The sequence below is a fragment of the Lactuca serriola genome, chromosome 5 (assembly GCF_051521515.1).
Source record: "Lactuca serriola cultivar US96UC23 chromosome 5, Lser_US96UC23_V15, whole genome shotgun sequence".
NCBI lineage: Eukaryota > Viridiplantae > Streptophyta > Magnoliopsida > Asterales > Asteraceae > Lactuca > Lactuca serriola.
This window is the reverse complement of record NC_136412.1, coordinates 5,233,901-5,258,886: the sequence shown is the minus strand read 5'-3', so window position 1 is coordinate 5,258,886 and position 24,986 is coordinate 5,233,901. Positions and strand designations below refer to the sequence as shown.

Below are 24,986 nucleotides of genomic sequence, written 5' to 3'. Positions count from 1 at the left end.
TGTATGTATTGAAAACCCTAGGAAAACCCGATGTCTTCCTAGTTCCTTGAATTCCATGAAATTACTTGAAACCATTGCAACGCATGAAGTTGTTATTCCAGACGACATTGGATCATTGATGAGCATGACTATCCGCCACAGACACGTGTTACACAAACGACTAGTCTATAGCAATACCAACGATCCCGAAGGCGTCGTCCGTACTAGTCACGCTATCCAACCGTCCTGTTGTCCCACATCCGAAGAGAAGGAGGACACGAAGGCCTCGACGACTCCATTAGTCGGTTGGGGATAAAAGGTACGAGGGGTCCCAGACCCGCCTCGCAAAAAAGGCAGACTTTACTAGCGACACTAAAGGACCCTTGGGGACCAGTAGTCTACAGCCATTGAAAGTCCGGTTACGTTGTGTCGGGATGGTAAAACCCAACACTTCGTAAGATGAAGTCTTTGGGCCTTAAGATCAGGTCGTCGGGCTAGCTAGGCTCAACGAACAAGATTTTACACTTGTGGGGCCCAAAGATAGTGCGTAGACGTCTGTGCACATGTATAATGTATTCCGAATCATTATTTGTATGAATCATAGTATTGTAGTATCATAGTATCGTTGTGTTTGTGGTTTCGGATTTTTATTGGTTCGAGACCGAACCAATTCGTTTGACAACGACTTTTGGTATTGTAGTGTATTGTATTTTGTCGATAGTAGTAGTACCATTATTTGATCATATTGCATGTATAGAATTAGTCTTGGAAATTTTCTGTTTTCAGCCCCTCCTCGTTTGTAAAATTTACCTTTTCAACCCTTTATTTAAAATGTTTTCCGGTTTGGTATTTAAATCAATTTTCTTGACATTTTAACACCAAAAATTATTGAAATAACCATTTTCCAGCATTTTTTTTCATAGAAAACAGCTTAAGACCCTGAAAATGCAGTTTTCTCGGTTTCAATCCCCTTTTTTCGCAAATTTGACAATTTTGGCCCAAATGGAAAATTTTTTGCAACTTTGGTCCTTTTTAAATTTAAAAAGCATTTTAAACCTTTGAAAAGGAATTGGAACATTAATAGTCCACTGTTTTACAGAAAGTTACAGTTTTGGCCCTCCAAAACAGAAAAATTCGCATAATGGGCCTCATTGGGCCGAAATTTTCATTTTTAGCCCATTAAGCTTGAAATTCATGTTTTTAGTCCTCTAATTAAGTGTAATTCCAGAAATAGTTTTATGGAAACTGTTTTGGCACACTTCATCCATCAGAATCTGTGAAATGTCAATTTGGGCCCTTATTTTTGTATTTTTCACATTTTAGGCCCAAAATTTGTGTTTTTAACCCAAAGGAAATTATTACTAAACCACTTAGCCATTTTTCTTGAAACACTTTGTGTTTAGAAATATATTTAAAGCTAAAATCATTTAACACAAGATATTTCTCGGTTTTGATGGGTTTTAGGGCTAGATCCAACATTAAAACACATAAAAGCATACATATAAGCATGGAAATCATACAAGGCATACAAACACATATAGATCTACACTTTCACTTGTATTCCCCCCCCCCCCCCCCACAAAACTCATAAAAACAGAAAATAGGGGGTATGAAGCTCACCTTGGGGTGTTGATTCGGTTTTTGAAGAAAGATTGGAAGAAATGAAGTGATTTTTGGCCTTTGCACTCCTTGATGAACTTTTCGAGATTATGGGGTTTCTAGAGTGCAAGATCATGATTTTTGCATGGATTAGGAAGAGATGTTTGATAAATAAGGAATACAAGTCATAGATCCAAGCAAAACCTTACCTTAGATGTTGATTTTTGTGGAAGAACCTTCTTGAATGCTTCCTAATTTTCGAGATTTTGGATGGAGGGGGAGAGTTGTTCTTGAGTAATCTAGGGAGGAGTTGAGAGATTTTTGTGTGTGTGTGTGGGTGTATGGCCGAGAGTGAGAGAGGAGAGAAGGAAGAAGTGATTTTGAAGTGATGTTGCATGGATACATGGACTATATTGCATGGATACCCTATGGACAATAATGAGGTGGCACACTTAAGTCAACTCTTCCTTATCTTCTTGGGTTTGGGCCTTTGGGCCGAGAATGTGAAGGGAAAAAAAAGATTTTTGGGCTTTTTGCCCTTAAGCCCAATATTTGAGGTAGTTTGGGTGTTCATTGGCCTTATAAAATAAAATTGTGATTTTTATGCTTTATTAAGCTAGGTTAGGTTAAATTATGGATCAAAGCTTGTGATTTATTTCATTCTAGGCCCAATATGACCTAAAATGTTGAATAAAATAAATGTGGGTCCAATTAGAGCCCAATTAGGGTTTTAAGCCTATGATAGTCTAATTGGAAGCTTATTGGTCCGTTTGGATCCAATAAGGAAGTTCTAGTCCAAGATAGACTTAACAAGAACTTCTAGGGTTTTCCAATTGTTTGATGACTACTTGTAGTACTTGCATGATGTATTTGATTGAAGTTTTTGATTCACATTTACTTGAATGTATAGATTACATAGCTCAAAATTTTCAGTTGTGACAGTTACCTTGTTTTGTGAGTTATTTTTTAGATTAATGAAAAATATGTGTTAATAGTTTTCAATACAAATTAATCTAAAAGTTGTTCATAAAATGTGTTTTTGTAACTTGTCCTCAAGTTATATGAAAAGTCACATTTATGAATCTTAAAAACTCATAAAAAATGCCTTAGATTACAAAAAAAAATGAAGAGTCTTTCCTTATTAAATGGTTTTATGACTTCATAACTTGTCCTCAAGTTATGGGGAACCAAGAGTCTCTTCATTAAATAATAAATAAAAAAAGTGTAACCTTAATTAATTCCATAAGTTATAAAATAAAGAAAAGTTAATTCTTTTATTAGTTTAAAGTCTTCCATAACTTGTCCTCAAGTTATGGAACTTGAAGTGTTTTTGGATTAAAACTACTTTAAGCACATAAGTTATGGAATTAATTAGTTTTGAATAGTTTCAAAACTTGCCCTCAAGTTTTGGAATTTGAAAAGTTTTCACTTATGAATACTTTAATTCCAAGTTAGCCCTGAGAATTTTAAAAGTTAAAACTCAACCCTTATACTTTATAATATTATAAGTTAATAATATATATATATATATATATATATATATATATATATATATATATATATATATAAGAGTAAAGTCAGTCTTACCGTTAGTAGGCCTCATTCACGAAGCCGGTCTATAAGGGGGGTATAAGGTTACTGCCTATAAAATGACAGTTTAATGGGTGTCCACTCTCACCCACCGCTTCCTTGACTGGTGGAGGGTCGTTAGCCGAACGGGTTTGACAGGACTATAATTCTCCCTTCATTAAAAGTATTAATGATAAATACTAAGTAACTAAACTCTTAATAATACCCAATCTTAGTTACTTAGGAAAATGTGAATAAGGTGTTAATCCATGAAATTACACTTTGCACTTTGTTTAAGTCAGTTAGTGGAGCGTGTGTGGTTAACCGGCACACTAACTCGTATTTAACAAGGTAGGCAAAGGGTAACTTAATGTTTATCATAGTATCGATGGAGCGTGTGTGGTTAACCGGTACATCGATTGAGGGGTAAACACTTAAGGGTACCAAGTAATTTGCATGGTTACTTCACACCTTGTTTTGTGATCCTCGACATCCCAGTCACAAAACCTAAACGGCACACTCGAGATTGAAACATGCCATTGAAAGTTCAATGAATCTCAAAGATCTAGGAATTTCAAATCCAATTAAAAACCTAATTAATCATTTCGTTTATCTTGGTGGAAATTGGTGAATCGTCATTCACCTACCTTCAAATATTCTATAGCTTGGATTATGGCATCCCTCTTCCAAATTATAAAATAGTTTGTTGGGTCCTAGCCTTAATATTTCATATTGGGTGTTATATTAAGGACTTTAAATCAACTATCTTGAATATCTCCCAAAAGATGTCTAGTTCAGACATCTATGATCTTCCCAAATATCTTGGAACTTCACTTCCTCCACCTCCTCTAATTATTCTCCCTAACCCACAAGTTCAAGGTCACTCAAGCCCTATTGGCAAGGCAAGGTCTAGGTGTGATCACATCTTGGAGATGAAGTCACATACTGACAAGCCGGGAGAGTTGGGTGTCAAAGTCTTAAGAAAGTTAGTGGTTCAATCACTTTCTAAGTCACATAGTGAGTTCCTTGGGACTCCTATGAAACAGACTATGACAAGACCCTTAATGATCTTATCTATTTGCTTGGTGCTGCTAAATCAGAAATGATTTAGTGTACTAGTAAAGCAAATTTGATTAGGAGATCAACTTCCCAAAACTTTATGGATAGGGACAATAGTGACATAGGAAATCCATAAAAGCATTCTCTTCCCAATGGACAGGGATCAGCCATAGTCAACTCGGTTGACCAAATGGTAAAGAGAAAGGCTAAGTCTGAGATAGTCCCATGTACTATTACCTAAGGGTCCATATGGTCCTATTGCTAAAAGGAAACGACATTGGTTGCGAAGCTGTCAATTTTACCTGAAAGATCATAAGGCTAGTAAAGTCAATAAGTTTGACTCTATTTCAGGTAAGGTCCACTATCTAACTCGGTTAAGTTTCTATTATGAGATTCTTATTACAAGATGTGACTGGGTCACATGTTGATGTTTAAGAATCAAAGGAAAAGTGAAGGAAACTTAAAGAAAGAGTATATTGAATCTAATTGCGAAGATGGATTTCTATCACTTGATTGAAGATTGGATTCTTGAGCTACTCTTAGGAGTTATGATAGATTGCTAGGAAACAAGTAATAACATAGTTTTCATTTCAAGTTACATTGTAAGGAAAAAGTTTTTTCCGCATTTTAAAATAAATAAAAGTTTGTTTTACTTTATTTTTATCTCCTTACAATGGCATTCATGAAAACTTGATGTTTGTATGTTTATAGCAATATTGGAAATATGAATTTGATTCGTTCATTTGTGGTAGTGTCTAAATTTACCAAATAAGGAAAGATTATCATCACCCAAGTTTCAATTGGACCGAAACTTGGAATCATGCAAGTTGTATAGTATGATGAATGAGAACTTTCAAGCATTGGAAAAATTATGACTAACTACTTGTTCACATGGATGTGTGAGTTAAGAGAAGGACTAAGGGACCAAGTACACTTTCTTGTGCACTTGTCAAAGTCCACCACAAAAGATAGATAAGACTATTCATCATGATTTACTAAGGTTTAGTAAATATGATTATACTTACAAGCTTAGTTATAATTCTGAAACATTGGAAAGTTTTCAATGTATGACAGAACGAATAAGAAGAATCAAATTAGGCAGAAGGATAAAAGTTTCTCAAATCTGAAAAGATGGGAGAGTACTTTAGTATCATGTTTTAAGGTCATCTTAATGATTTTGAGACCTTATCACAATTCATCCTCTAAGTACATTCTGATAGTTAAGAAGAGGAATTATGAATTGTTGAAGTGGTTAAATCAAGAAGATGATTCATACTTCATTCCAAAACAAGTCATAGAGTTATACTCTAAGATTGTAACTTGAGTGACATGTCTTAAAGAAGGTTTAAAACACTTGTCAAATGTAAGAGTAAAAGTTTTCTACTCTTGTACATTTGAAATTGGTAAGTTGTGATGTTTTGGATAAAACAAAGACCAACTTAGGCTAATTATGTTAAGTGTCTGTCTTGATTAGAATCCACACTAACTCTTGAATATTTGGCAAGAAAGGCGTATAGGTCAAGGAGACAATGAGAGTCTAAAAGATCCTGAAAAAGGTTTCAAGAAGTAATCAAGAATAAAACCTGTATTTCATCGCTAGCACACAAGTAGAGGTTTATAACCTATCGTGCTGACATTTTTGTGCCCATTCTAGTTAAGTTGATTATACATTTGAGTTCTACATGTTCTCAATTGTTTGCATAACTACTTGGAAGCAATGGCAGGCCCTTGAGCTGCCAGGTGGCAAGAAGTTAAGATTGCACAAGTTCAATCCATATGAGTTTGGATTTGTCATTATCCTTGTCTTGTGACTATGGTTTTGACAATTCACATGGATAAGAACATATACACCATTAAATCTAAGTGTCATAAGGTTTCTCTTCGATTCATGAAAATGATGGTAAGGAAACTCTTTCAATAAGTAGATTTTAAGTAGATAGCAATTGTGATATTTGCAGTTCTCAAAGTCGTTAGTGGAGCGTGCGTGGTTAATCGGCACACTAACATTGACTTATGAGAAATGGCAAAAGTTCTAAACAATTTACACTATGATTACGACATCCCTTTTCATAGTTCTGAAATTGTTTAGACACACATGTGAGCTATCTAAGAGAGGTGTATGATATTGATAAAGTCTTATCAAGGCAATCTAGTATCAGAAATCTGAACTTTGGTAAGAAAGTCAATAAAGTATTGATTTCTAGAAGTCCAGTTGATTTTTGGGTACATGTCGAAGCTAGTGGGAGCATAAGTCTTATGCTGTTAATCATCATGTTAGTGGGAGCATGATAAAGGTTGCAAGTTAGCAATGTTGATTATAGAAAACAAAAGGTCTCAATTGGGAAAAGTTGTTTTGCTATAATTAAGGGAGAGGAAATTATACTTCATCTCAAATCTAAAAGCTTAGATTGAGGTCTTAATCGTATTTAGTCAAGAATATATATATGAATTTCCTGTTGGAATGGCTCAACATAAGGAAATTCTATGTATGGGTTCATTATTTGCGCTCTAAAATTCGATTATGATTACGACATCCCTTTTCATAATCTGAATTACGAGAACTTGGCAAATATAAATGGAAATATTATAGCAAAAGACTGGTTTAGTCTTTATGTGAGACATCATGAATCGTGTCCCATATGCTTCGGATATAGGATCGATTACATGTGCTATATTCATCCTTTCTAAAATTTTCCAAATGCCTGGGGCATTAAGAAGGGAAAAGGTCTAGAATTGGATATGACTAAAATGATTAAGCAATTGTTGAGGACAATCTAAGGTTTACCAAGGATTGGTTGCTCAAGGACAGTTGGAAGTATAGTGTTGACTTTGGAAGGACCATATTGACATAGTCTGAAAAGAGGCAACTCTTGTTCGGAAGTGATAGTCAAAATGGAATATGGACATGGTTCAAAGTTAGAGAGTATTCAATCTGTAAGATTAGGAAACTTAATGCAAGAAGGATGTTTCCAAGGAGTTGATCTCCATTGGAATACTCTGTAATGATTGTTGCCAAGTCTGGTTGAATTTGTGCATAATCATTACAAGAGGATCAATGCATATAAGTTTAGAATCTAACAAATTTCAGTAAATGGCATGAATTTGGAATTCTTGCATTTGCAGTAAGGGTTTGGGACTGTGAAAAGATGATCATTGGAGTTATGCTCAATTGATATATTTCACAAAGTAAAGATCATAGACAAGCATAGTATGCATACTTTGTGTATGGCATGACTAGTGTTTAGAAAACATAGTGTACATGCTTGGAGCATGGGACAACTATTGTTTTAAATTCAAGTATAAAGTTGATAAAACCGAAACAATGAATAATGAGTAATCAGTATGGTGATAAATAAAAGTGTTTATTTATATTCATAGGTTTTGATACCATATTTGATTCATTTATTCTTGTGTTTCATTTTGCATGTTTTGACTTCCAGAATAAACTATGTTATTCTTCTGGAATGACTAAGTTATTCAAACCATCCATAGTTGGTCATATGTTGGAAGTAGATATGAATTAAGACTGTCATGGGTTGGCTTGTAGAGGTCTAAGATGTTGGACAAAGGGCTACAACACTCATGAGTGCTCATAAGTTATGAGTATTGGATTCAACCCGCGCTCATTGGAATCACTTCATGGATTTTATCACGAGTGATCATGAGACGATAATATCTTATATTCTACAAACCTAGAGATATGAGTTGTTACTATGAGTTGGTTGTACATTGATTGCACGAAAACGCATTCGGTAACTCGGTGTTATAAAATGTGCCTTTGTGTATGATTCAACAAGTAGTAGAACAAGCCATATGAGTCGAAGTTTATCCATTCCTTTTACCTTCGGGATAAAAGCGATATATATGTGGGGCCCTCGATGATTTAATGATGATACATGTGAGTGCTTGGCCAAGCCAGGACTGATTTGATTTGTTCAATCAGTCAGTCATCATGAATCGGAAATCGGGAAACAACAAATGGATAGAGAGAATGATTATAATCCATGTCTCAATCCATATGATATCTAGAATGGAGGAATATATGATCCCTTATCTAATGGACAAGTTCGTTGACAAGATCAGAGTTCGACAGCGGCTTTAAGAGCTACGATTGCCAGTTAGGTTTTGAAGTCATACTCAATAATAGTTTTAGACTTATCCAAGTGGGAGATTGTTGGATTAATGTCTAAGTCCATAACTATATTTTGTATGTACTTGACCCGACCCGGCATGGTCCATTTGGGTTGCACTTCACCGGCACAATTTATATGGATAGTATTTTGAGAATAGTATATTTATGATTTATATTAATATATTATAAGTTCTAATATATTAATATAATCATATTATTTAATTAGTATTGATCAAGAATTAATTTATAATTAATTAAGTGATCAAAATGAACTAATTAAATATGGACTCTTAGATATATATATGTGTAGTGGGCCAAGTTCATTTAGGTTGGGCTAAGTCTTCATGGATAGTCCATGGAGCTTTAACCCATGGATCCTAGGAAATGAAAGGTCATGGGTATTAGGGTTTAACCCTAATCCTCCACACTATATAAAGATGTCCTTGGTTGGTGAAATGGGCACTAGTGTGGGTACACTAAGAGGGCTAGCCAATTTCACTAGAGAGAACCAAATATCCATATTCTCTAAAGTCTTCCAAGGTGTTTTGGTGAATCGCACTATTGAGGGTAAGCTCTTAAAGCTTGAAGACATCAAGCTACACCAAAAGGTATGTCATCTAACTAGTCTTTGTAGTATAGTTACCTCATAGTATGCTAGTTAGGATTAAAGCCTTGGAAAGCTCTTATTTGCATCTATAATAGAGAAAACATAGATCCAAGGTTTATAGGGTTGCATGTACATCATAGGAGTGTTAAAATGCTTAAAACCCAACACGTAGCAGACTGCAGACTACGTAAAATCGGCAGAAGAGTTACGCCGACAGGAGGCATTCAGATTTGGAGTTTCAGGTGTGCGATACGGTCCTCCTGAAGGTATCACCCTGGAAGGATGTTATTAGGTTCCGGAAGAGGGGCAAGTTGGGCCCCAAGTTCATTGGCCCTTTTCGAGTTTTGGCCAGAGTGGGTCGGGGTGCGTATCGATTGGATCTTCCGGTAGATCTTAGCCAGATCCACAACACTTTTCATGTTTCCCAGTTGAGGAAGTGTTTGGTGGACGAGTCAGCAGTTGTACGTATGGGGGATATTCAAGTTGATAGCAGCCTGAATTATATAAAGAGACCAGTCGTGATCTTGGATCGGAAGACAAAGACCTTGAGGAACAAGGTAGTCCAGCTAGTGAAGGTGCAGTGGTTGCACCGGAAGGGTTCAGAGTGGACGTGGGAGGCTGAGGGAGCATTATCCTGAGTTGTTTACAGTGTCAGCAGCAGCAACAAATTTCGAGGACGAACTCTGAGATAAGTGGGGAGAGTTATAACGCCCCAATTTATGGTATGTAATTTAAATATGTATTTTTTCAGTTTTCAAGAGGAACTCGACGAGTCAGTAGCCCGACTTGTCGAGTAGAGACGGGATTCGTACACGTCTTAGGTGGGCGACTCGACGAGTCCATATTCTTGGACTCGGCGAGTCCGTCAATCCGGATGAAACCCTAATCTAAAGGGTTTGCACCCTATTTAAACAACTTATTGAGCCCCAAGACAGCCCCCATCACTCCCAAAATACTTTCCACGAAACCCTAGCAGTCCTCTTTGCATTTTAAAGTGTTTTGTGTGATCTTTGAAGTTTTGGAAAGAAGAAGGAGAGTAGATCCAAAGGAGAAGAAGGAGATCCAAGGTCTTGAGTCCATTTCAGAGCATCTTGAGGTATAATTCGGATCCTTTCTGTTATTATGCTTGAATCCCCTTAGAATCTCAATAAAAGGCATTTTTAGGACATTTCTTGGATTGTTAGTGAATAGAGAGTATATAGGAACGAAGGGACATCAGATCTAGTCATGATTGAGCTTTAAAAGCTCAGATCCATTACCTTTAATGAGTCAAATTAGTATGCAAGCCTAGATCTACTCTTTTAGTTCATTTTAAGCCCTTAAACACTTCAATGTGCATGCATGCACGTAAAGTTGGAAACTTTACGTGTAAAACCAACCCTAGGAACCCAGATCTATGAGTTGAATGCATTGGAATCGATCAAAATCGACTATATAGTGTTTGCATGCAAGCGACTCGGTGAGTTGTTCTTCAGACTCGACGAGTCGAGTCGCGAGTCCCCAGGTTTTCCCATTTTGAGTGTTGCGAGTGGAACCAATGAGTTAGAGGTGGACTCGGTGAGTCGGAAGTCAGACGTAGTAATGGAAGGGCTCGGCGAGTCAATGCCATGACTCGGCGAGTCCAAGGCAATCTCCTTGCCTCAAGAATAGACTCGACGAGTTGTTCATACAACTCGGCGACTCACATACTAAACGTGTTCCAGAGATGAAGATGAACTCGACGAGTTGTTCATACAACTCAACGAGTTGGATGAAGTTAGACCGGATGATTAGTATCGAAGATGAACTCATCGAGTCTTTGCTAAACTCGACGAGTAATAGCGAGTAGAGGATGAGAAAAGGGTATAGGGACTTGACGAGTTGACGGCCCAACTCGGCGAGTCTGGTCAGCTAAACGTTGACTTTGACTAGTATGTTGACTTTGACCAGGAGGTTGACTTTGACCAGGGCTAAAATAGTCATTTTACCCTCAATATAGTTATCAGTATTTGATTGAGTGTACTTATGGGAATTGTAGCCGGGGAGATACCAAAGCAGCAGCAGACAGTTTCCCGAGCAGTTTGTTCAGCAGCCAGCTTACGAGGTGAGTTTCCTTCCAGTAGGAACGGGTCTACGGCCATAATGCCGGCCCGTTTAGTTAGCAGTAGTTTCCGGACTTCGGTCCGATGCAGTAGATAGTATGCCTGAGGTCTTTGTGATTCAGGCAGGGTTTTGTGTTATGTGTTCCGGACTTCGGTCCGATGCAGTATGCGGTATCAGTGTTTATGTTAATTGCTATGTTTATGTTGTGCTATGTTTAGTTAGTTTACGAACTTCGGTCCGATGCAGGGGACAAGGTCCCGGTAAGTTCTGGACTTCGGTCCGATGCAGTTTCCAGACTTCGGTCCGATGCAGGGGACAAGGTCCCAGTTAGTTCCGGACTTCGGTCTGATGCATAGGGCAAGGCCCTGGTTAGTTCCGTACTTTGGTCCGATGTAGTTTCCGGACTTCGGTCCGATGCAGTGGGCAAGGCCCAATAGTTGTTTATATGTTATTGTATGGTATGTGGTAGTTTGGGGGAGCTCACTAAGCTTTGTGCTTACAGTTTTAGTTTTGGTTTCAGGTACTTCTGCTAGCAAGGGGAAGAGCTCGGGATGATAGCATCGCACACACCACAGCTTCAGCTTTTTATCCTAAGAGTTTATTTCAGATGCTATGATATATATGACACAGTTTTTGATGTGACACATCTATTATGACCTTTTGAGATTTGTGACGTACGATTTCATTATATGATATGGATGATTTGTGATTATTAGTATTATTTATAACAAAAAAATTTGGGTTGTTTCACCTCTCGTGCCAGGCGAAGGCCCGCGAGAAGTGCTTCATATTCAGCCTCATTGTTGGAGACTTGGAAGTTGAATCTTAGAGCATACGTGATCTCATCACCACCATGGTTCTTGAGGATCAAACACGTGTTAGATCCTTCCTTGCTTGCAGCATCGTCAATATGCAACTCCCGTATTTCCTTGTTTGCTTCAGGGTCCGAGGGATCTATTGACACAGCCGGCGACACCCTTTGAGCTTTTCAAGGATTTCTACCAGGAAGTCTGCTAGAGCTTGATCTTTAATGTCGTATCGTGGTCAGTAATCTATGTCATGCTCTCTTAGAACGATGGCCTACTTCACCAGTCGTCCCAAGTTTTCCGGTCTTAGGAGGATTTGCTTTACTGGGAAGCTGGTTAGAACCTCGACCTTCTGAGCCTGGAGGTAGCATCGGGCGCGTCTGGCTGAATAAATTAGTACGAGGACTAATTTCTTTATAATTGGATAATTAAGCTTTGGGCCCTGCAATGCTCTGCTCACGAAGTGTATCAACAGTTGCTTCGGGTCCTTTTCGATTGTCAGCACCAACGATATGGACTCGCCAGATGCTGCCAAGTACATCTGCAAGGTCTCTACTGGTAGGGGGCTCGCTATGACCGGGAGTTGCTGTAAGGCTTCCTTCAGACGTTGTAGGGCTCTATCGGCCCATGCTGTTCGTTTGAATTTGTTTTTGTCGATGCAACCCTTTAGGGAGTGGAAGAGTGGAAGGCTTCCTTTAGAAGTTTAAGGGTCTATCTCCCGTTGATCTCCTGAACCCTTTTCAAGCTGGGGGGAGGGGGGCTTAGAGCTGAGGAACTCCTGAATCCTGGCCTGGTTTGGTGCAATTCCTTCTTTGGTTATCTGGTAACCTAGGAATTGGCCCTTTTCTACTCCAAAGGTACACTTTCCTGGATTAAGTTTCATCTATGCTTGTGTCAGGGCCCGGAAGGTTTCCTTAATGTCTCCAAGTAACGCTGCTTCGTGACAACTTTTTATAACCATGTCGACAACGTAAACCTCGATGTTCCTACTGATTTGGCCGGCAAAGACTTTGTCCATCAGGCGTTGGTATGTTGCCCCAACGTTTTTGAGCCCAAACAGAGTTTTTTAGTAGCAAAATGTGCCACGATCAGTGTGGAATGTTGTCCTTTCTTCATCTTCCCTGCATATTTGGACTTGATGATAGCCTTTGTAAGCATCTAGGAAGCACTTAAGCTGGAAGCCTTTGTGACAACCCGATATTTCGACTCTATGTAATGGCCTAAAAAGTCAAGTATTGTAACCACGTTTGATATAATGAAATTAACTTCAAAAAAAAAGATGTGAAAAAGTCTCTATATGGATATCTATTATGCTAGATAATGTGTCAAGGTTTATAGAAATACTAAGAACACAAAAATCTGAGTTATAACGAAGAAGTTATGACCATTCTAAAATTTCCGACAAAACGGGCAACACCGATTAAACGAAAAACACGAAGTTTCAATACAATGGTTTTTAGCCTTAAGTATCTACATGAAAGTTGTAGATATCATTAAACCATGAGCGTACACAAAAAGAACGTCCAAATCTGACTTCGTATGAGGAAGTTATGATTTTTCCAAGATCCGGATATAGCAGTAGACAGCTAAAAACTCGAAATAGAGCTCGAGAGGCTTTTGACCAAAACAAACTAAATGAGAATCGAAGATCTCAACAATAGTAGCGCAACGGTGAAAAGTCTGACGAAAACGGACATCAGATGAAGAAGTTATGGATTTTTAACGGACTTTTCGTGTCCCGGCCCGTTAAAAATAAATAATTAAAAATAAATTCAAAATTAGATGATGAAGTCTAAACGAGAGTTGTAGAGTATATTCTCACCTACGCGTGCATATAAAGAACGTCGAAAACGGAGCTCGTACGCGAAAGTTACGGATTTTACAAGTTTGAGGCCCAAAATCCAAGGCTGTCAGGTCTGCCACGACGTGGCATAGTTCGCCGCGACCCGACCAGTGACTGAGAGCGTCCAATCAACAGAAGAGGATAAGGCTGACTCACCACGACGTGGCACACCCTCTGCCACGACGTGGCACTCAAAAAATGGCCCTATAAATAGATTTCAAGGGCTCCGAGTTCCATTGCTCAGTTATCTTCTTTCTCGCACTGAAACTCTGCGTTTAAGCCCCCGAAGCCCTCCCAAATCCCCAGTTTTCACCTTCAAGTTCCGAAGAAAGGTTTTGTGTTCCCGAGACTCCCGAAGTTCCCGAGATTCCCGAGAAAATCAACTTTTCCAAGTCGAAGTTCTGCTCGATTATCATCTCGCTTTCTCCCAATCAATCAAGTGAGTTCATACCCCCTTGAATTAACCTTTTTAAATGTTGTTAAATGTTTATAAATGCTTTATAGGGGGGGGGAATACAAGTTGAATCATGTTTAGTTATTATATCAATCACATGTGATTAATAACTAACATGTAAATGACGTTACTTTATGTAACTGTTTTACCAATCAGATTTCTTCAAATGTTTATCTTAAACATTTTTAGGTGTTTAAAACACTTTATTAAACTGTTTATTAAACACTGTATGTTCATTTCAGACCCTGTTACATTGTGTTTCAAACAAAGGTTCCTTTATACTTAAACTGTTTTTGTCAAACAAATACTTCCAAACCGTTTTATAAACTGACATCAAGTCGATATTTTCTTAGGTATTAATCTTTTTCAAAGGTTTTATAAAACTTCTTATATGCTTTTATATTGTCAATTGCATGCCTGTATAGGTATAGTTATATAAATAGTGTTTAAAAGACTTAGGAAGGCTAACCCGCTTTATTTCCTTTTCCCCGTTGGGATGTGGTCTGGTAGGGTATCAGGTATCTGTCCGAAGGTCGTTTAACTATCAGTTATATATCATGTATACATATAGAGACATAAAATTTTTCCTCAGTTAATTCAGTACCTTTGGGTAGCAAAGGCATAGTTCAGGTTATACACGTACATGGTTAGTAACTATTATAGGTATAGTTAGGAGATACCACTTACTATTCCAAGCACAGGGAATCACACAAGAGTCAGTTCATTCATGAGTCTATACTAGTACATTACATGATACATGAGTACATTACATGATACATGAGTACGTTTACATAGATATGCTTACATGAGTACGTTTACATGAATACTTTTACGTAGATGTCATATGGCAAGTTACTATTACATATTATATGTGTAGATATGTGTAGATACTGTTATATATAATTCTCCTTCTTATCTTTACTTTGTGATACAAACACATAATCGACGAGATAGATTGGACTTTATATCCTCGTTCCAAAGGATACTTTGCGGGACTAACCATTCCTAGAACCTCTGTTAGCTACAGAGGTAAATGCACATCTACGGATGTCTTCGGTTGATACCATTATAGCTATACTTTAAGGGACTAACTATTCCTACACCCAGCTGTTAGCTACAGAGGTAAATGTACATCTACAGATGTCTTAAGTTAACACTGTTAGTTATCCTAGTACAAAAGGATAATACTTAGGTCATTATATTATTTATTCCTTTACTTTGTGACACATTCACATGACCGACGAGGTAGGATATATTTGATATAGATAACTAATTTCCCTATTACCTTTATAATGTGACTCATGCACATAAACGATGAGGTATACTGTAGTTTTATACTAATAGTTAAACAGGGAAAAACCATCACATTTATAGAGATGCTTACTTTCAAAACAGTAGGGTCTTGGTAGAAGACTACTTTCAAAACAGTAGGGTCTTGGTAGAAGACTTCATTTATAGGGATCATAGGGATTTCTAGGGTTATTCAAACGCTTTCCATTACTTACAAACCTTTACATACTTATACGAACTTTCTTTCAAAACAACGTCAAGACTTTCATTACAAGTTTTACAAATCAAAGACACATTAATACTTATGAATTCACTAGCTTTATTGCTGATACTCGCTTTCAAAATAACTTGTATTCTCAGGTCACAAATAGACAGGTACGACGACCAGGTTTTGTGAAGACGGAGAAATCAAGACTCCTCTTTTATTTTGATTAGTTATCATGTTGTCTTATACTATGAAAGAATACACTTGTAATTTAAAATTATACTATTAATGCAATGGATGATGTTGTTGCTTGTTTACTACTTTACATTGTTGTGATACATTACATGACGTCCTCCGCCCCAGAACGTTTCCGCCGTTCTCGATTTTGGGGTGTGACAGCCTTCTAAGGATTCAACCTTTTGGTCTATCTCTAGGAGGGGGTAATGATCTTTTGGGCATGCATTCTTTAGGTCGGAGTAATCGATGCACATTCGCCACGACCCATCATGTTTCTTTACCATCATGGGGTTAGCTATCCAGGTGGAAAAATTTGTTTCCCGAAGAATGCTAACGCCTACCAGCGTTGAGACTACCTCGTTGATTGCTTTCTCGTCGCCCGCTTGCCCCCTCTTTTTTTGTTTGATTGGGACGCTTCCCGACAAAATGTTTAAGCTATGTTCGATGACCTTGCGGTCTACTCCCGTCATGTCTACGGGTTGCCAGGAGAATCTGTTGGAGAACTGTTTTAAGAGTGTGATTAGCCTGGTTTTGGTTTCCACTGATAGGTCGACACCCACTCGTATTGCTTGCTCCGGGTAATCCGGGTGGATCACGTGTTTTTCCGTACGACAGTCCTCCTTTGACTTTTTTAGGGCTCGAACTAGCTCTGGGGTTGCCATAATCTAGTGGCAGACATGTGGGCATGGGCTACCAGCGACAATTGTGGCTGAACCGGTACACGTGTTGAACTTAACGGTACTGTGGATGGTTGACGGTATGACTTGCAATTGGAAAAGCGCCGACCGCCCCGAGCAATATGTTTTGTTCCGCTAGGAAATAGATTACCAAGAACTCAATCGTTCGTGTGACGCTTTCCTTCCCGTCATGGCTAACCAACATGAGGGGGAGGTTAATGGTTCCCAATGGCCATAGGTTGTGTCCTGTGAAACCGATCAAATGGCCGCCTTTTGGTGGTTTCAGGTCCCCCTTCCAGGAACTCGACAGTTGTCATAAGCAGTGTTCGTAGAGGACGTCGGTGCTACTGCTATTATCTATGTAAACACGGTGGATTTTTTGGCCTATACATGTAGTGATTAGGAGCGGATCATTGGGGTTCCAGTCGCGTGGCCTCGGGTCCTCTGATGAGAAGTTGATGTTCAAGAGGTTTCTAGATAGTACATTCACATCATCATCGACCTCGCGACGCTCGTACCTCTTGTGCGGTCTTTTGATGGTAAGGACCTCGTCTTTGGGATCTTGGTGTTTGCTACCGTCCTTTCGGACCCCGACATTCCCCTTATCGGTAATGAATTTATGTGTCTTGAGGTGTTTAACTATGTTCTTCTATATAAGTGGTGGTGGCGCTTCTTTAATCATTACAACTCTTTATGGGTTAAGCATAATAACACTTTTTTATGGTTAGGATGGTGGGTTTGTTTGGGGTTTGCGCTTCCGAGATAGCAATAAAAAATGGTCCAACATAGTCAATTGCAAGGTTGTCAAGATCGGGATCCCACGTAGGATCATTTTTGGGTTTGCAAGATCAGGATCGTAAGATCCCACAAAATAAAATATAATTTTAATTTATAATTTTAATCATAAAAAATATTTAAAACATTCAATTTTTTGTTCAAAAGTTATAAAAACTTCAAAATGTTAGTCATAAGTCACAATATAAAATGATAAACGGTAAAAGACATAAAGTGGCAAAAAAAAAAAATCATTTGCAAAAAAAAGGAAGGTAGGATCGAATCGGATCTCGATCCTACGATCCTACCTACGATCTTACGATCCTACCTCAAATACGATCCGTATCATTTTTCATACCTAGGATTGTACGACACCAGGATCACGATTTTGACAACCATGGTCAATTGGATCAGTCAGTTACATGATAGTGGTGTTATTCAGGCATCATTGATGCATTTCATTTTTAGGATGAGAGTGAGTGGTGTTATTCATACTTCATTGATGCATTTTATTTTGGGATGAGACCGACACATGGTTTTGGATTGATATTTAATATGAAATAACTTCGTATCTAAATTCATGTAATTTTTGTTTATTATATTTTTTAGGATTAACGACTTTAAATATTAAACAACATTATGCAAATACTTATTTTGAATTTGGATTATGTTTATACACCATATCTAAATTCAATGATTGTCTGACTTGTATTGTCGACAATTGGTCATTATTATTATATAATGACATAGAACATAGAAGAACCAATTATCTAATAATATATTTTTTTTATTGTTAAGTGACTACTTTATTAAAATTATATTATTTGTTATTAAATCCATCTTTTAAAAGATATTTTTTTGTAAAATGAAGTCAACTTCAATTAAGATTTCACGAACTTTAACTCTTAATGGATTGTCTTAAAAAAAACAATTGCCTTTTTATCTTCTGCCGTAACATTTGTATTTTAATTAGGGTTCACACTCTTGTATGTATAAAATATAGGGATGTCAAAAACCCCCGTGAGACCTGTTCCTGTGGATACCCCCACTTGGGTTACAGACACTTTCTTCTTTTTCATTAATATATATTCTATTGGCCGGTTCCAAAAAAAAACCTGTTCCCGTGGAACCCGATATCGTACAAGACTAATTTTTTTAAACATTTAGGAGCGGGAGCGGGGCAAAATTACACCCCGTTTATTTTCGAGAGCGAGATCAGGAGTGGGTGTTTCCGTCCCGTGCTCCCGCGGGGCCGGTTTGCATATATAATAAATAATATATATTTAATTTATAAATATATATAGGCATATAATCTGACTTTTAGGTTTGTTTCTTGCATTTCCTTTGGGCGCCGACAGAGAGAGAACGAGATATTCATCTCACAGTACACACACAACTTGAGTTCTTCCTGCTTCCGTCTTGCCCCTTCGTTTCTTCGTCTTCATCACACCCTCTTAGCAATCTTCGACTATCGTGCCTCTCTCTAGCAATCGAATGACCCACTGGAGTATGTAATTGTCGGCCATCGTGCTTCTCGCGTCTAGCCGTATGTCGCCGTCCTCCTGCCGACGACCTAATTTCAGATCAACCACTCCATATCCGGTAATCTAGACTTACGATTTTTAGTTGTTATATGTTTTTAATAATCGATTTAGGCTTCTGATTTGTGGTTAGATATATTGATAATGTGATATTTTGTAATTTGTTCTAGGTTATGTTAGATCTTAGAAAATAACAGTCGACGTTGATCGATGTAGTATAAAAAGAGATTTCAAGTTCATAACGCAAAGGTCATAACCTGATTGTTCTTCATCGCCGTTAGATGCCACTAAAAGGTCATAACCTGATTGTTCTTCATCGCCGTTAGATGCCACTAGAAGACCTCTCTCCAACTTGTTGTTAACTAAGCTGACTTGTTCAAAAATAGCAACTTATTGTTAAACGAAAATTTTGAGATGTCGTCAAATTTAACCTGAAAAATAATAGACAAAACTTTGTTATTTTGTAGAATTGAAGATATAAGATGGCTACATATTTGACATCAACGTTGTTTTATTTATATGACAATTATTATTCATCAACTTTAACTCCGCAATTTTCGTTAGATACTTTAAAAGACCATATCAGTTTTGCAGTAGAAGCTCGGCTCATCTCATCTGGACCAGGACGTCAAAACGCCAATAAAGTTAGAAAATATTAACAAACTAGGTTAGCAATTTCCACTAAATAACTGAACATACCAAACTTTGACTTCGATTACTTGTAAGAAAAACATAATGGATCTATGAAATCTGGTTGAAGTATAAACCTACTTAACAACGTATTATTGTTCAGATCTGCAACAGTCAATAGAGTTTCTTCCTTTTGGTAAAAAAAAAAAGAAATTGAAGGAGAAAATAAGAATAAGATGTGTATAGTTTATGTGTTCGGAGATGAAAATACCTGCTTTTTCAGCCGCCGGCGTAGTGTGGCGCTTGGCGATAATCTAGATCGGGAACAGTGCTTCAAGTAGGTTTAAAATAGTAATGTGGCCGTTTAGTGGCTAGGACCAGTGACGCGCATTTATCATCCGTCGGAGGACAGTTCCTTTCCATTTTTGATATATTTCGAGTATAATTTTTTCATTTCATCTTTTTTATAGTGTTTAAATTGTTTTTAATTATTTTATAAATTTGGTCTAGATCTTTTCTTATAAATTTTTTCACCTTTTTACTAACTTTGGCTTTAACTTCTTTTAAAAGATAGTTTTACGAACTTCTTTTATATTTATTATGATTATGATTTTGTTTTTTTGTTTATTTACGTTTGTTTTACAATTTAGTTTTTATAATTTTATTTACATATTTAATGGTCTTTTTATCTTTTTTATGTTTTTTTTTTATATTTTTCTATTTTTATAGATTACGTTTTTTTCTATAATATCATATTTATTTTTGTCTATTATCTTTCAGGTTAAATTTGACGAAATCGCAAAATCTTCGTTTAACAAAGAGTTACTATTTTTGAACAAGTCAGCTTAGGTAACAACAAAATTTCATTGGAGAGATGTCTTCTGGTAGCATCTAGCGGCAATGAAGAACAATCAGGTTATGACCTTTGCGTTATGAACTTGAAATCTCTTTTTATACTACAGTCACAAGGGAGTATGAAGTAACTTGATTAATATTGCTTCAATGATATTGATGTATTATAATTGTTAAAAAAGAGACATAATTTTAGTTTTACACATTGTGACGGAAATTAAGAAGCTATATGCAGGAATCCCTGGACACACCGGAAACTCAACATGAGTCTCAAAGTGACCAAAATAATAATGGAACAGAAACTCCTGTCCCTGACTCTGGTTCGGTTTCCATCTCCAGCAATGACAACAGAAAAGTTTCCAGGGAGGATATTGAACTTGTAAGGGAATTTGTTCTTGTTTCTTTCTTGTAGTATTACAGACAAGTCAAGATTTGGTGTATGTTGATATAAATCTTGAATGTTGCAGGTTCAAAACTTGATAGAACGCTGTTTGCAGTTGTATATGAATAGGGATGAGGTGGTAAAAACTCTATTAAATCGTGCACGGATAGATCCTGGTTTTACTACTCTTGGTAATCACCGCTATGTTGTTATTATTATTATTATTATTATTATTATTATTATTTTTACATTGTCACGTTAACTTTCCATTTTTGGTGGATAGTTTGGCAGAAGTTAGAAGAAGAGAATGCAGATTTTTTCAGAGCCTACTACATAAGGTTAAAATTGAAGAAGCAGATCATCCTTTTCAATCATTTACTCGAGCATCAATATCACCTTATGAAGTACCCAATGCCTCCAAAGCTACCTGTGGGTCCCATACACAATGGGGTACATCCCATGCCAGGTATGGTAATCTCTTGCTACAAAGAAAGAAGTTGTATTTTTTACAAAGTGTAGAATTATTATTCAATATTACTCTTTTCAGTGCAGTTAACAACTTACCCATGGGATACCCAGTTCTACAGCAACCTCCAATGGGGACTCCAGGTCAGCCTCATATGGATTCCATGGGTATGTCTAGCTGTCATGTGGTCAATGGAGTCCCTGCTCCCAGTAACTTTCATCCCATACGAATGAACTCTGGAAACGAGTGAGTTTTGTTTTATTATATTTTGATTTTGACGAATTAATAAAAAAAGATAAAAAAAAAAAGTTTTTTCCATGTGTTGTTGCAGGAGTATGGTAATGGATGGCAATGCAGGTGGAGGTGGTGGTGGTGTAACTCCAATTCCGGCTAATGGGGCGATTTCACCTATGTCAGATATGCCTATAAGTCCTACGTCAGTGGCATCCAGTGGTCATTTTCCCTTCACTGCATCCGAACTATCAGGAATGGGAGTTGACACGTCAGCACTTGACACAGCGTTTACATCTGACGTGGCAAGTTCTGTTGGATTGCATCTACCACAAGATAATGGAAATTCTAGATCTTTTGGTCAGATTCCATGGAATTTCAGCCTTTCAGATCTAACAGCAGACTTGTCGAACCTAGGAGGTAAATGGGATCCAAATTTTACCTGTCATTTTATGTGCCCATTGTTTGCAAATGATTGTTTTTAAGAATGGACTTTTTTTACTAATATAGGCAATGTACTTTATTATTTTTTACTCACATAAAGGCAATGTCCTTACGCTTCTTTTTATTCATATTAGGCCATTACCAATTCTAACCCATATAGCAACATACTTACATTTTTTTTACACCTTGCTCATAAATCATAATAGAAACGTACTAACATTTTTGTAACGGCTAAGAGTACCATATTTATATTAGCCATTCATTTATCTCCTTTGTTTGAATGATTGATAATTCAACTAGCAAGTATGATTCTGTTTTGTTTTTTCAGATCTAGGGGCTCTTGGAAACTATCCTGGTTCACCCTTTCTGCCTTCTGATTCAGATATATTGCTTGATTCTCCTGAGCAAGAGGACATTGGTAAGAACACTGTTTACAAGTTCCACTATCCCCTAACCCTAAAATGCAATGTTTGAGTTTGTCTAGTCTTTGACATATAATCAAGTACTAAATTATTAATACAAAATTTGTTAACCAAAATCAGTATCTTGTAATTTGTGGAGGATGTAAATATTTTAACACATTTTGGGCACCTTTGAACCTGTTTGACCAGTTTTAACTTTTAACTAAGTTTTTAAATTTGACAAGTGGATTAAAATATTAAGGGGTATTTCAGGTATTATTGAATATTAGTGAAAGGAATTTTTCATCTGTATCCTCAATGTGTTGATAATGTTATTTTCAGTGGATGAGTTCTTTGTTGATTCTGTTCCCGGACCACCATGCTCACAGTCGGATGAAGATAAGGCTTAGTTACGTTGTAATATTTCTCTTAACTCTCATATCAAGATACTCTATTTTGGAAGAGGCGACAACATAAAGAGTCTCTCTATTTTGTACCATGCAATACTATGTTAAATGCTATTCCTTTCAACTTTAGCATAATATATATCACGAATTCTGAATCCCAATAACATACATCATGCTCAATTTTTTTTTTTTTGCCACACAGATGTTCTCTAGGATTGCATCAAAACTATATGTCATGCCATTAAGGATCCGTTTACAGGACACACTACATAACATAACATGTACTGAGTTCGACATGCGTTGAACTCAGACCGATGCGAATGAGATAAAATTTGCAAGTTTTCTTGGGCTCGGCTCTATCCCTCTCATTTGTGTAAGACCTAGATGTCATTTTCGTCCTCATCATAAAAAATAGCCCTAGAAAACAAACATGCCAGACAAATAGAATGGGAATTGTTGTTATTGTACAATGCAATGGTTAGGCATGGGCAAGTTTTTTCCTAGATAGGAGGGAAGGCCGTTTTAAATAACCAATTTTTTATAATTGTTTTGGTGTAAAATGGGATTTGCTTCAAATTTCATTCTGCTGCATCTGTCCCTTGCAACTTTGAATAATCAAAATTTGAACGGGTCTGTAGAGAAACTTTACTAATAATTGTATCGCAATCGCCTTCTATTTTTCTGTTGTTGAGACTTAAGTTTTGCATCGACATTTTTTGGTTTTTGGTGAAAAAAAGGTTTTTTCCTATTACTTTTGCATGACATATGGCACAAAAGTTTGTTTCTTGTAATGAGTTTGATAGTAAAATGTAACGAGAACAAAAAACGTCAAAAAAAACCATAGGTTAACATCGGGATCTTATCCAAAATACTTTTATGTTTTGCGAGACTGTAACCGTAAGATTGGATCGGGATCGGAAGATCCTATCGAAATGAATTTGTATTCAAACTTGCTTGCTATGTAGTCAATCGCGGCGCTGCTATAGCGTTAGCAGAAGTAAAGAAACGCTACTTCAAAATAAATAGTGATAGGCGCTATTGGTGCCGTGATTATGGTCGCCGTTATAGCGGTGTTATAACCGCTATTTTAATAAATTCTATTTTTGGGGCTATTTTACATAAAAAATGATTTTTGTGTCATTCGATTGAATAAAATAGTTTTTTCTTAGTCCAAACCAAAACTTTTGTGCCATTCCATTGAATAAAATTGTGATTTTATGATTGTCATGACTTCCATTGAAACCATATATGTATTGTCTTGCTCATTGTCTTCAAGACTTGAAGTATTTCATTATGATTAACTATCAAATTATTTAATTATTTTATTTGCTAACTGTGATTATGTTGAAGTATGATAAAATGATAAGTATTGCATATGTTTTATTGTTGATTGTGTTAAAATATGATTAACTAACCGGTTTGTGAAGTATAATTAACTAAATATGATATATGAAATATGATTCATTAACCAATTAATTATATTGGGTTGAAATTTGAAGTATGATTTACTGATTAATACTCTTATATATATATATATATATATATATATATATATATATATAGAGAGAGAGAGAGAGAGAGAGAGAGAGAGAGAGAGGTTCAGGTGTTTAAAGTAAGTATTGTATTATTGTATGCATAAATGTGGGTCAATCATTTCAAAAACTTAAATAAGGATATATAATCTTACCTATTAATTAACTAGGTGTGAACCTTATATATTACATAGGTGTATTTAAAACAATTAAATATATATAAATATTTCAGAAATTTGAATTTATAAGAAAAATGAGAAAAATATTGAATTACTAAAATTAAAGTGTTTTTTTTTTCTCTTTTAAATTTAAACAAATCATTTAGATAAAATAATCAAAACAAATTAATGAGACTTTATTTTAAAATTATAAGGAAAGTTAATTAATGAAACTAATATGCATTTATTATTAAATTTAAACACCATATGAAATTTAATAAAATAGAAAAACCATAAAATTACATATGGAATAAAAATTAATTCAAAATAACCAAAAAATGATATGTGACAAAATGAATGAGAGTGTGACAAGTGGCAAAAAAAAACCTTCATTTATTAGAGAAGATTTGTTAATTAAATAAAAATTTAATTAATCCCTAAAATATTGGATTGCTTTCCTTTAAATCCCTTGAAACTATTACTGCTTCTTTATCACCGATCCATCCTTACTTTTTCAACCTAACCGATGCCGATGATTGAAGAAGATAAGAGGCTGGAGCTTGCCCGTTCGCCGACCAACACCATCAGCCACCATCGCCACCGAACTCACTAGAATTTGCAAGTCAAGA

At 36.5% G+C, this 24,986-nt stretch overlaps 1 protein-coding gene across 3 annotated transcripts; it reads left to right on the top strand.

Annotated features, from left to right (window-relative positions):
* The first annotated feature begins 18,637 nt into the window (after window positions 1-18,637).
* Window positions 18,638-22,831, top strand: LOC145051846 (uncharacterized). 3 transcript variants are annotated; one of them, XM_078999674.1, is made up of 10 exons: window positions 18,638-18,915; window positions 19,025-19,148; window positions 20,265-20,399; window positions 20,572-20,715; window positions 20,804-20,909; window positions 21,002-21,184; window positions 21,271-21,430; window positions 21,516-21,835; window positions 22,188-22,277; window positions 22,603-22,831. In XM_078999674.1, exons 3-10 carry the CDS (start codon window positions 20,385-20,387, stop codon window positions 22,668-22,670), a joined length of 1,086 nt encoding a protein of 361 aa, XP_078855800.1. In that variant the 5' UTR covers window positions 18,638-18,915; window positions 19,025-19,148; window positions 20,265-20,384; the 3' UTR covers window positions 22,671-22,831. The 3 variants fall into 3 exon arrangements, with proteins under 3 accessions (XP_078855800.1, XP_078855799.1, XP_078855798.1); XM_078999673.1 differs by lacking the exon at window positions 19,025-19,148; XM_078999672.1 differs by lacking the exons at window positions 19,025-19,148; window positions 20,265-20,399.
* Window positions 22,832-24,986: the final 2,155 nt, after the last annotated feature.